This window comes from Melanerpes formicivorus, unplaced genomic scaffold, assembly GCF_026170545.1.
Source record: "Melanerpes formicivorus ecotype bairdi unplaced genomic scaffold, bMelFor1.0.p_v2 SCAF_1211, whole genome shotgun sequence".
Classification (NCBI taxonomy): Eukaryota; Metazoa; Chordata; class Aves; order Piciformes; family Picidae; genus Melanerpes; species Melanerpes formicivorus.
Window position 1 is genome coordinate 1 of NW_027143563.1, and position 13047 is coordinate 13047.

The 13047-nt window shown below is 53.2% G+C and overlaps 1 protein-coding gene across 1 annotated transcript in view; it reads left to right on the forward strand.

The window, feature by feature from the left end:
* Positions 1–1611: 1611 nt before the first annotated feature.
* Positions 1612–13047, forward strand: part of LOC137461154 (laminin subunit alpha-2-like) — a gene marked incomplete at both ends in the record, with an annotated part of 52327 nt that continues 40891 nt past the window's right edge. The window contains one exon of the mRNA XM_068171018.1: positions 1612–1854. Coding sequence (XP_068027119.1) covers positions 1612–1854 — 243 coding nt within the window. The remainder of the gene's footprint in view (positions 1855–13047) is intronic.

Consider the following 13047-nt stretch of genomic DNA (forward strand, 5'->3'; position numbering starts at 1 on the left):
TACATTAAGGGTGAGTGCCCAGAGGCTGGAGCCAGGCTCTGATGGGTGATGCCCAATGCCAGCACAAGGGGCAGTGGAGGAAGCTGAGACAGAGGAATTTCCAATGGAAACAGGCAGAGGAATTTTTTCCCCTGTGAGGGTGACAGAGCCCTGGAGCAGGCTGCCCAGGGGGGGTTGTGGTGGAGATATTCAAGACCTGCCTGGATGATCCTGTGTGACCTGCCCTAGGTGACCCTGCGCTGGCAAGGGGATTGCACTGGATGAGCTTTCCTAACATTCTGTGACTCTGTGATGCTGTGAAATCTGGAGAGGGACTCCTGACAAGGCCTTGTAGTGACCGGATGAGGGACAGTGGCTTAGAGCAGGAAGAGGGAAGTTTGAAAATAGAGAAAAGGAAGCAATTCCTTAGAGTGAGGGTGGTGAGACACTGGCACAGGTTGCCCAGGGAGGCTGTGGATGTCCCCTGCCTGGAGGTGTGTTCAAGACCAGGCTGGATGAAGCCTTGAACAACCTGTGCTGGTGGGAGGTGTCCATGCCCATGGCAGGGGGGTTGGAACTGGGTGATCTTTAAAGTCCCCTTCTGATAAAGCCATTCTGTGGTTCAATGCCAATGGCATCCTGGCCTGCATGACAAACAGTGTGGCCAGCAGGAGCAGGGAAGTCCTTGTGCCCTGTGCTCAGCACTGGTTAGGCCACACCTTGAGTCCTGTGTCCAGTTCTGGGCTGGAAAGATGTTGAGATGGTAGAAGGTATCCAGAGAAGGGCAAGGAGGCTGGGGAGGGGTCTGGAGCACAGCCCTGTGAGGAGAGGCTGAGGGAGCTGGGGTTGCTTAGCCTGGAGAAGAGGAGGCTCAGGGAGACCTTCTTGCTCTCCCTGAAGGGAGGCTGTAGCCAGGTGGGGGTTGGTCTCTTCTCCCAGGCACCAGCACCAGAACAAGAGGACACAGTCTGAAGCTGCACCAGAGGAGGTTCAGACTGGAGGTGAGGTCAAAGTTCTTCCCAGCAAGAGAGATTGGCCATTGGGATGTGCTGCCTGGGGAGGTGATGGAGTCACCATCACTGAAGGTGTTTAGGAGGAGACAGGATGGGGTGCTTGGTGCCACGGTTGAGTTGATTAGATGGTGCTGGGTGACAGGTTGGACTTGATGATCCCTGAGGTCTTTTCTAACCTGATTAATTCCATTGCATTCCATTCCATTCCATTCCATCCCATCACATTCCATGCCATAGTTGAGTTGATCAGATGGTGCTGGGTGACAGGTTGGACTTGATGATCTCTGAGGTCTTTTCGGACCTGGTTAATTCCATTCCATTCTATTCTATTCTATTCTATTCTATTCTATTCTATTCTATTCTATTCTATTCTTTCTATTCTATTCTATTCCATTCCCATCCCATCCCATCCCATCCCATCCCATCCCATCCCATCCCATCCCATCCCATCCCATCCCATTCCATTCCAAAAGTGAGAGACCATACTGCATTCTGAGGGGGAACCCCCCACAGCACCGCCAGCTCTGCCATTCCGGGTTTGGGAGCTGTTCTGGATTCAACATGAGTTCCTGATTCTGTATTTCCACATGCATGAACAATTCATCTTCTTTCTTGCCAGGTTTTCCAGATTGCCTACGTTATTGTGAAGGCAGCCAACTCCCCTCGGCCTGGGAACTGGATCCTGGAGCGCTCTCTGGACGGGGAGGACTACCAGCCCTGGCAGTACTACGCCATCACCGACAGCGAGTGCCTGACGCGCTACAACGTTCACCCTCGCCCTGGCACCCCTTCTTACCTGAAAGATGATGAAGTTATCTGCACTTCTTACTATTCCAAAATCCATCCTCTGGAGAATGGAGAGGTAAGAGCAGAACTTATTGGCTATTCAGTCAGGACAGGAGACGGCTCCCAGGAAACCTTCTTGTGGCCTTCAAGTATCTGCAGGGGGCTCCAAGAAAGGTGGGGAGGGACTTTTGAGGGTGTCAGGGAGTGACAGGGAAGGGATTCTGCCCCTCTGCTCCACTCTGCTGAGACCACAGCTGGAGCTCTGGGGCCAGTTCTGGAGCCTCTGTGCCAGGAAGGATCTGGAGGGGCTGGAATATGTCCAGAGAAGGGCCAGGAGGAGGAGCAGAGGGCTGGAGCTGCTCTGCTGTGAGCACAGACTGAGGGAGTTGGGGTTGTGCAGGCTGGAGAAGAGAAAGCTCTGAGGAAACCTAATTGTGGCCTTGCAGGATCTGCAGTGTGCTCCAAGAAAGCTGAGGAGAGACTTTTGAGGGTGTCAGGGAGGGATAGGACTGGGGGGGATGGAGCAAAACTGGAAGTGGGGAGATTGAGATTGGCTGTGAGGAAGAAGTTGTTCCCCATGAGGGTGGTGAGAGCCTGGCACAGGTTGCCCAGGGAGGTGGTGGAAGCCTCCTGCCTGGAGGTGTTTGCAGCCAGGCTGGATGTGGCTGTGAGCAACCTGCTGTGGTGTGAGGTGTCCCTGTTCCATGGCAGGGGGGTTGGGACTGGCTGAGCCTTGAGGTCCCTTCCAACCCTGACCATTCTGTGAGTCTATGATTGTAGGCACTGTAGCCTGGCAGGAAACAAACTGCCTTTGCTTAACTGGCTTAGCTCTGCCTCGAGTGGTTGGGTGTGCTGGGAAATGGGGAGGTAATCTGTTGGCAGTTGTGTTAATTAACTGGATTATATTAATGAACTGGATGTTAGGGAGAAATTCTTGACAGTCAGGGTACATCCTGAGGAGCTGGGGGTGCTCAGCCTGGAGAAGAGAAGACTCCAGGGGGACCTCAGTGCTGCCTTCAATTCCTGAAGGGATCCTGCAGGAAGGCTGCAGAGGGACTTTTCATGAGGGTGTCTAGAGACAGTGCAAAGGCAAATGGTCTGAAGAGGAGGGAGAGCAGGGTTAGAGTGGAGCTGAGGAAGAAATTCCTCAGTTTCAGGTTGGTGAGACTCAGGAATAGGTTGCCCAGGGAGGCTGTGGGTACTCCCTCCTTGGAGTGTTCAAGGCCATCTTGGACACCTCTAATTGGAGGTGTGCCTGCCCATGGCAGGGGGGTTGGGACTGGGTGATCTTTAAGGTCCCTTCCAACCTAAACCATTCTAAAAAGCTACCATATTTTTCTGATATAAGGCACAGTCCCTTGTTCTACAGAGTAACCCAGGAGCTGAAGGAGCTGCCAGGCAGGCACTTGTATTTTCTGAGAACTTCAGGTGCTTGAAATATGCTCCTGTGTCACTTGTGGACAGATGTGAGAGTTCTGGGGGGCAACTGTAGAACCAGAGAAGTAATTAAGGGACTTGGAGTCATATTTTCAGTCCCTGGGTATAAGCCAGGATGTTCAATGGTAATGGTTTTACTCAGAGCTTAATTTATTGTAGTTGAAGACTTTCTAAGTGACCCTCTGCCTCTCTGTATACCTGTTCATCCTCCTCCTGTCAGAGGTTTCTACTATTTCCCTGTGACTCCAGGCCAGGGACAAGCAGAGTCCCTCAGGGATCACTCCTGGGACCAGGCTTGTTCAACATCTTTGTGGGTGCCATGGACAGTGGCACTGAGTGCACCCTCAGCAGGTTTGCTGATGACACCAAGCTGTGTGGTGCAGTAGACAGGCTGGAAGGAAGGGATCCATCCAGAGGGAGCTGGACAGGCTGGAGAGGTGGGCACAAGCCAACCTCAGGAGGTTCAACAAGAGCAAGGGCAGGGTCCTGCAGCTGGGTGGAGGCAATCCCAGGCCCAAATGCAGGCTGGGCAGGGACTGGCTGGAAAGCAGCCCTGAGGAGAGAGACTTGGGGGTGCTGGGGGAGGACAAGCTCACCAGGAGCTCTCAGTGTGCACTTGCAGCCCAGAAAGCCAATCAGAGCCTGGGCTGCATCAGGAGAAGTGTGGCCAGCAGGGCAAGGGAGGTGATTCTCCCCCTCTGCTCAGCTCTGGGGAGACCCCACCTGGAGTCCTGCCTCCAGTTCTGGAGCCCCTATTACAAGAGGGATCTGGAGGTGCTGGAAGGTGTCCAGAGAAGGGCCAGGAGGATGAGCAGAGGGCTGGAGCTGCTCTGCTGTGAGGACAGACTGAAGGAGTTGGGGCTGTTCAGTCTGGAGAAGAGAAGGCTCTGAGGTGACCTCATTGTGGCCTTCCAGGATCTGCAGGGGGCTCCAGGAAGGCTGGGGAGGGACTGCTCAGGATCTCAGGGAGTGATAGGACTAGGGGGAATGGAATGAAGCTGGAGGTGGGGAGATTGAGGCTGGAGGGGAGGAGGAAGTTCTTCCCCATGAGAGTGGTGAAGCCCTGGAATGGGTTGTGCAGGGAGGTGGTTGGGGCCCTGTCCCTGGAGGTGTTTAAGGCCAGGCTGGATGAGGCTCTGGGCAGGCTGATCTAGTGTGGGGTGTCCCTGCCCATGGCAGGGGGGTTGGAACTAGATGATCCTTGTGGTCCCTTCCAACCCTGACTGGTACTATGATACTATGATACATGAATCATGGACCATCATTTGTTTCAAGCCTGGGCTTAGAAAAGATGTGGTGAGGATGAGAATGAGACTCTGTGATTGAAAGAGTAAGGCAAATGTACAGCTACAGCTGAAGTGTGACCTGTAGCTGTAGCATTGCAAGCAAGACGAGAGAGGTGATTCTCCCCCTCTGATCTGATCTGCTCTGCTCTGCTCTGGTGAGACCTCAGCTGCTGCACTGCCTCCACTGCTGGGGCCCTCAGCACAAGAAGGGACCTGGAGCTGCTGGAGAGGATCCAGAGGAGGCCACAAAGATGATCAGAGGACTGGAGAACCTCCTCTATGGAGGACAGGCTGGGAGAGTTGGGGCTGTTCACACTGGAGACGAGAAGGCTCCAGGAGACCTTAGAACAGCCTTCCAGTACCTGAAGGAAACTCCAGGAGAGCTGGCGAGGGATTTTGGACAAGGGCTGGGAGTGACAGGATCAGGAACAATGGCTTTGAGCTGGGAGATGGGAGATTGAGACTGGAGATTAGGGTCAGTCTCCTCTCCCTAGTGTCAGGTGTGGAAGGTGTCTTGAAGTTATGCTAGGGGAGGGTTAGGTTGGAGATGAGGAAAAATTTCTTTGCTGCAGGGGTGGTCAGATGTTGGCACAGGCTGCCCAGGAAGGTGGTGGAGTCCCCATCCCTGGAGGTGTTCAAGAGGGATTGGATGTGGCACTTGGTGCCATGGTCTAGTCATGGGGTCTGTGTTGATAGGTTGGACTCGATGATCCTCGAGGTCTCTTCCAACCTTATTGATACTGTGATGCTGTGGTGAAGGGCCTTGAACACAAGTCCTGTGTGGAATGGCTGTTGGGATGTTTAGTCTTCTGAAGAGGAGGCTGAGGAGAGGCCTCATGACCCTCTCCAACTGCCTGAAGGGAGGCTGTGGTGAGGTAGGGTTGGTCTCTTCTCATTTGCAACAGCTGACAGGACAGGAGAAGATGGCCTCAGGCTGTGGAGGTTCAGGTTGGAGATTAAGAATAGATTCTTCCCAGCAAGGGCTCTCAGGCACTGTCCCAGGCTGCCCAGGGAGGTGCTGCAGTCCCCAGCCCTGGAGGGGTTTCAGAGCTGCCTGGATGTGGTGCTGAGGGCTGTGGGGTAGTGGCAGTGGCTCAGCAGCAGGGCTGGGGCTGTGAGCTCTGGGGGAGTGCTTGGATTTGATGGTCTCAGAGGTCTCTTCCAACCTCAACAGATTTAAGCCACTCTAAATGAATCTGATCTCAGACAGGTAGCTATGAGTCTGAGAGAGGGCCTTAATAGAGAGAGAACATGAAATGAGAATCTCAGAGCTTGGTTTTGTAGTGGCTGGAAGGGGATTGTTGCACGGGAACTAATCAGCTTACATTTTTAGTCCTATCAGCTCAGAAGTAAACCTTTGGTTTCACTTGGCTCAGTAGCTGTAGGCTGCATTATGAAGTGTGTAGCATTAGCAGAGGATTAACCCAGGTTAATGCTTTTTCATATTGCATCTAATGACTGACATGGGAAAAACACAAAGCCCCTACCCATGTCAGGTTTTCTTGCAGTTGTGCTGTATTTGCCTGGCTTCTGAGCTCTCAGTGGCACCACATCAGCACACCATTCCTCTTCTCTTCCAGAGAGTCACAGAATGCAGCAGGTTGGAAGGGACTTTTAAAGGTCATCTGGTCCAACCCCCCCCTGCACTGGGCATGGACATAGAATCATAGAACCATTGAACTGTCAGGGCTGGAAGGGACCTCAAGGCTCAGACAGTTCCAACCCCCCTGCCATGGGCAGGGACACAGAATCACAGACCTAATGACTAAAACCATGGCTCCAACTGCCACATCCAATCCCCTCTTGAACACCTCCAGGCAGGAGGCTTCCACCACCTCCCTGGGCAACCTGTGCCAGGCTCTCACCACCCTCATGGGCAACAACTTCTTCCTCACAGCCAATCTCAATCTCCCCAGTTCTAGTTTTGCTCCATCCCCCCCAGTCCTATCCCTCCCTGACACCCTCAGAAGTCCCTCCCCAGCTTTCTTGGAGCCCCCTTCAGATACTGCAAGGCCACAATTAGGTCTCCTCAGATCCTTCTCCTCTCCAGCCTGCACAACCCCAACTCCTTCAGTCTGTGCTCACAGCAGAGCAGCTCCAGCCCTCTGCTCATCCTCGTGGCCCTTCTCTGGACACCTTCCAGCACCTCCAGATCCTTCCTGTAATAGAGACTCCAAAACTGGACACAGAGCTCCAGGTGGGGTTGCCCAGGGAGGTGGTGGAAGCCTCCTGCCTGGAGGTGTTTGCAGCCAGGCTGGATGTGGCTGTGAGCAACCTGCTGTAGTGTGAGGTGTCCCTGGGCATGGCAGGGGGTTGGGACTGGCTGAGCCTTGAGCTCCCTTCCAGCCCTAACAATTCCATGACTCTATGATTCTGTGTGAGGGTTGGGACCTGGGGGGGCTGCTGCTGCTCTTTTGTGATGCAGACAGGTGCTGATTTTGTTTCATCCTCCTCTTTCCTTGGCCACCATCTCAGACAGCTATTTCTTGCTTTTATTTCATTTTTCCCCTTTATTTCCTCAGGTGATTATTAGGTTCAGAACTAAAAATTAGTGAGTTACCATAGTGATTTGTGCTTCATTTCCCTGACACAGGAGCCTCTGATGTTTCCCTCCAGGGAGGATCTTTCTTATTGAGATCTTTCTTCTTCTGCCAGACCCCAGTTTGTGCCTCTGCTGCCTTCAATTTCAGTGTTGCAAATTGTTTTTCTTTCCCTGTGTGAGGAATTCTTTTAGTAAATACTTGTTTGAACTAACCTGCAGGAGCACAGGATGGTAGGGGTTGGAAGGGAACTCTGGAGATCACCCAGGCCAACCCCCCTGCCAGGGCAGCATCACCCAGGGCAGGTCACACACCAACACATCCAGAGGGTTTGAAAGGCTCCAGAGCAGGAGACTCCACAACCTCCCTGGGCAGCCTGCTCCAGGCCTCCAGCAACCTTACACCAAAGAAGTTTCTCCTCATGTTGAGGTGGAACTTCCTGGGTACCAGATTGTGTCCAGGCCACCACTGCACGGAGCCTGGCCCCTTCTTCTTGACACCCAGCCCTCAGATATTTGTAACCATTGATCAGATCCCTCCCAGCCTTCTCATCTCTGCAGAGGGACCTCAACCCACTGGACAGATGGGTGGAGTCCAACAGGATGGCATTCAACACATCCAAGTGCCAGGTGCTGCACTTTGGCTACAGCAACCCCATGCAGAGCTACAGGCTGGGGTCAGAGTGGCTGAGAGCAGCCAGGCAGAGATGGACCTGGGGGTACTGATTGACAGCTGCCTAAACATGAGCCAGCAGTGTGCCCAGGGGGCCAAGAAGGCCAAGGGCATCCTGGCCTGCATCAGGAAGAGTGTGGCCAGCAGGAGCAGGGAAGTCCTTGTGCCCTGTGCTCAGCACTGCTGAGGCCACACCTTGAGTCCTGTGTCCAGTTCTGGGCTCCTCAGGTCAAGAAGGACATTGAGAGACTTGAAGGTGTCCAGAGAAGGGCAAGGAGGCTGGGGAGGGGTCTGGAGCACAGCCCTGTGAGGAGAGGCTGAGGGAGCTGGGGTTGCTTAGCCTGGAGAAGAGGAGGCTCAGGGGTGACGTCATTGCTCTCTACAACTACCTGAAAGGTGGCTGCAGCCAGGAGGGAGTTGGTCTCTTCACAGGGAGGTTTTTTGCCTTCTGGGAGCTAGAGTTGGAGATGTTACCAGAAGACTACCTGGTCTGGTGCAGCCCTCTGACTACTATCCCTTGATACTTATGCAGTTAGGGAATGATGATGTTGCAACCAGAACTCCCAGGGCTATCAAAGATGACTTCAGGGCCCTGGGAGACCTGGTTGAGGGGTCAGGGGCACAAATAATTTTTTCATCAATACCCATAACTGCAGGAGGGAATAGCACAAGGAACAGGGCAGCAGCTGCAGTCAACAAGTGGCTTAGAGGCTGGTGCAGGCAAAAGAATTTTGGGTTTTTCGATCTTTTCTGCTGCACCAGGCCAGCTGGCAACAGCTGGAGCACATCTGTCCCAGAGGAGGGGAAAGGTCACAGTATATGAGAACGGCCTGTCCCCCAAAGGTAAAGAGATCCTGGGAAGGGAATTGGCAGGTCTCATCGACAGGGCTTTAAACTAGTCTTGAAGGGGGAAGGGGCTGAAGCCAGTCCCCCCAGGCAGGAGTCTGGGGGCAACAAGCTAGAGTTGGAGGTGAAACCAGCAGCCCAGCTGCAGTGCATGTACACTAATGCACGAAGCATGGGTAACAAACAAGAGGAGCTGGAAGCCTTGCTGCAGCAGGAAAGTTATGATGTAGTTGCCATCACAGAGACGTGGTGGGACGACTCACATGGTTGGAGTGCTGCAATTGGCGGCTACAAGCTCTTCAGAAAAGAGAGACAAGGAAAAAGGGGTGGAGGGGTGGCCCTGTACATCAGGAAGGCACTAGATGCCATTGAGCAGGAGATCAGGGACGTTCAGGTTGAGTGCCTGTGGGTGAGAATTAGAGGGAAGGCCAACAGGGCTGACATCCTGGTTGGAGTCTGTTACAGACCACCCAACCAGGAGGATGAGCAGAGGGCTGGAGCTGCTCTGCTGTGAGGACAGACTGAGGGAGTTGGGGCTGTTCCGTCTGGAGAGGAGAAGGCTCATTGTGGCCTTCCAGGATCTGAAGGGGACTCCAAGAAAGCTGGGGAGGGACTTTTGAGGGTGTCAGGGAGGGATAGGACTGGGGGGGATGGAGCAGAACTAGAACTGGGGAGATTGAGATTGGCTGTGAGGAAGAAGTTGTTGCCCAGGAGGGTGGTGAGAGCCTGGCACAGGTTGCCCAGGGAGGTGGTGGAAGCCTCCTGCCTGGAGGTGTTTGCAGCCAGGCTGGATGTGGCTGTGAGCAACCTGCTGTGGTGTGAGGTGTCCCTGCCCATGGCAGGGGGGTTGGAACTGGCTGAGCCTTGAGGTCCCCTACAACCCTAACAATTCTATGATTCTATGATTGTAAGTTCAGACCATGGTTGTGGATATCACCTCCAGTGAAACTGTGACAGCTTCTGAACCTCCCTTCTTGAGTGGTTTGAAAGCATGGCTTAGCTTAATAAGTTCCTTGTGTCTACCAGGAAGGGACAGGCTGCTGATTTTTCCTCAAGAATGTTGGCAGAGAAGATTTCAGCTGCTCTAAAAGCTCTGATTAAAACCACCAAGACAGAAACAGTATACAAAAAGGAATAACCCAGATGTGAGGTTTGGAAAAGGATCCAGGTCTGGTTTATTTTGGTGCTTTTGGGGGTTGCTCTTTTTGTGTTATTTTGACTTAGTTAAACTAGAATAGAATAACTAAGCCATGGGAAAAATCAATTGGCTGCCAAAGCATCATGGAATAATAGAATGGCTCACGTTGGATGGGGCCTCAGAGATCATCTACTCCAACCTCCCCACCATGGGCAGGGACACCTCTCAACTGGACTCAGCTGCTCAAGCTGCTCAAGATCAAGATGTCCTTGATGATCCCCTGGGAGGAGGCATCCACAACCTGTCTGGGCAGCCTGTCCCAGAGTCTCACCACCCTCATACCGAAGAACCTCTTCCTGAGCTCCAGCCTAAACCTGGGGCTGCTTAGCCTGGAGAGGAGGAGACTCAGGGGTGACCTTATTGCTCTCTACAACTACCTGAAGGGAGGTTGTAGACAGGTAGATGTTGGTCTCTTCTCCCAGGCACCCAGCAGCAGAACAAGAGGACACAGTCTCAGGCTGTGCCAGGGGAGGTTTAGGCTGGAGGTTAGGAGGAGGTTCTACACAGAGAGAGTGATTGCCCATTGGAATGGGCTGCCTGGGGAGGTGGTGGAGTCACCATCACTGAAGGTGTTCAGGAGGAGACTTGATGGGGTGCTTGGTGCCATGGGTTAGTTGTTAAGGTGGTGTTGGATTGGTTGATAGGTTGGACACAATGATCTTGAAGGTCTCTTACAACCTGGTCTATCCTATCCTATCCTATCCTATCCTATCCTATCCTATCCTATCCTATCCTATCCTATCCTATCCTATTCTATTCTATTCTATTCTATTCTATTCTATTCTATTCTCCCTCAGCTTCAAACCATTTCCCCTTGTCCTGTCTCCAAACACCCTTATGAAAAGTCCTTCTGCAGCCTTCCTGTAGGATCCTGTTGGGCAAATCCTGCCTGACCAACCTGGTGGCCTTCTATGGACAGGTGACAGCATCAATAGCTGAGGGGAGAGCAGCTGATGTGGTTTGCCTGGCCCTGAGCACAGCCTTCGACACTGTCCCGCACCACATCCTGGGCTCCAGGCTGGTGACACATGGGTGTGATGGGTGACCACTAGATGGGTAAGGAACTGGCTTGATGGCTGCACCCAAAGAGTGGCTGTCCATGGCTCCATGGCCCAGGGGAGGCCAGGGACAAGCAGAGTCCCTCAGGGATCAGTCCTGGCACCAGGCTTGTTCAACATCCCTGTGGGTGCCATGGACAGTGGCATTAAGTGCACCCTCAGCAGGGTTGCTGATGACACCAAGCTGTGTGGTGCAGCAGACAGCTGGAGGGAAGGGATCCATCCAGAGGGAGCTGGACAGGCTGGAGAGGTGGGCACAAGCCAACCTCAGGAGGTTCAACAAGAGCAAGGGCAGGGTCCTGCAGCTGGGTGGAGGCAATGCCAGGCACAAATGCAGGCTGGGCAGGGACTGGCTGGAAAGCAGCCCTGAGGAGAGAGCCTTGGGGGTGCTGGGGGAGGAGAAGCTCACCAGGAGCTCTCAGTGTGCACTTGCAGCCCAGAAAGCCAATCAGCTCCTGGGCTGCAGCAGGAGAAGTGTGGCCAGCAGGGCAAGGGAGGTGATTCTCCCCCTCTGCTCAGCTCTGGGGAGACCCCACCTGGAGTCCTGCCTCCAGTTCTGGAGCCCCTATTGCAAGAGGGATCTGGAGGTGCTGGAAGGTGTCCAGAGAAGGGCCAGGAGGATGAGCAGAGGGCTGGAGCTGCTCTGCTGTGAGGACAGACTGAAGGAGTTGGGGCTGTTCAGTCTGGAGAAGAGAAGGCTCTGAGGTGACCTCATTGTGGCCTTCCAGGATCTGCAGGGGGCTCCAGGAAGGCTGGGGAGGGACTGCTCAGGATCTCAGGCAGTGATAGGACTAGGGGGAATGGAATGAAGCTGGAGGTGGGGAGATTGAGGCTGGAGGGGAGGAGGAAGTTCTTCCCCATGAGAGTGGTGAAGCCCTGGAATGGGTTGTGCAGGGAGGTGGTTGGGGCCCTGTCCCTGGAGGTGTTTAAGGCCAGGCTGGATGAGGCTCTGGCCAGGCTGATCTAGTGTGGGGTGTCCCTGCCCATGGCAGGGGGGTTGGAACTAGATGATCCTTGTGGTCCCTTCCAACCCTGACTGATTCTATGATCCCTTCAGGTGTCTCAAGGCAGCTCTAAGGTGCCCCTGGAGTCTTCTCCTCTCCAAGCTGAACATCCTGAGCTCCCTCAGCTTGTCCTCATAAAAGAGTTGCTCCAGCCCTTGGATCACCTTTGTGGTCCTCCACATCTTTAGCCAAATACAAGGACAAATGTTACATATTCCATGCACACAGTGCTGTATTGCCCCCCACTAATACACAATTAATAGCCATTAATTGCTTCCTGATGGACATTCACAGATTGGTAGCAGGAGAAACACCAAAGGAAGTGTTTGAGATGTGCTCCACATCAGGAGAGGATTTGGAAAGACATCTAGAATTTAATTGAAGGCAACTTCAAATGACTTTGTTCTGCATGATGAGAAGAGCTGCTGCAACAAGTTAATCAAAGCCTGGACAACTCCACTTGCAAGGCAGGCAGTTTCTGATTGCAGTCTGTCAAACATTCCCTGGGAAATGTCTTATTTCTTTCCCTGGGAAAATACAAAAGGGAAAGCTGCAATAATATTTGGAAGTGGTGAGTTGGTGCTGAACCTCAGGTCCTGATATTTAATCTTACAGGAGAAGAAAATAACTGAAGAGTGGCTGTAAAATACATAGAGTCCTAGAGTCATAGAATCATGGAATGGACTGGGCAGGAATGGGCTTCTGAAGGACATCCAGTCCAACCCCCTCTGCACTGAGCAGGGACATCCTCAACTAGATCAGGTTGCCCAGAGCCCTGTCCAGCCTCACCTTGAATAGCTGGTTGGACTCGATGATTGATGGGTTGGACTCGATGATCCTCGAGGTCCTTTCCAACCTAAGTTATACTGTGATACTGTGAGCTCCAGAGATGAGGCTGCCACCACTTCCCTGGGCAGCCTGTGCCAGGCTCTCACCACCCTCATGAGGAACAACTTCATCCTAACATCCAATCTCAATCTCCCCATTTCTAGTTTTGCTCCATCCCCCCAGTCCTAACACAACCTGACACCCTCAAAAGTCCCTCCCCAGCTTTCTTGCAGCCCCCTGCAGATCCTGCAAGGCCACAATTAGGTCTCCTCAGAGCCTTCTCCTCTCCAGACTGCACAGCCCCAACTCTCAGTATCACAGTATCACAGTATCACTAAGGTTGGAAGAGACCAACTCCTACCTGGCTACAACCTCCCTTCAGGGAGTTGTAGAGGGCAAT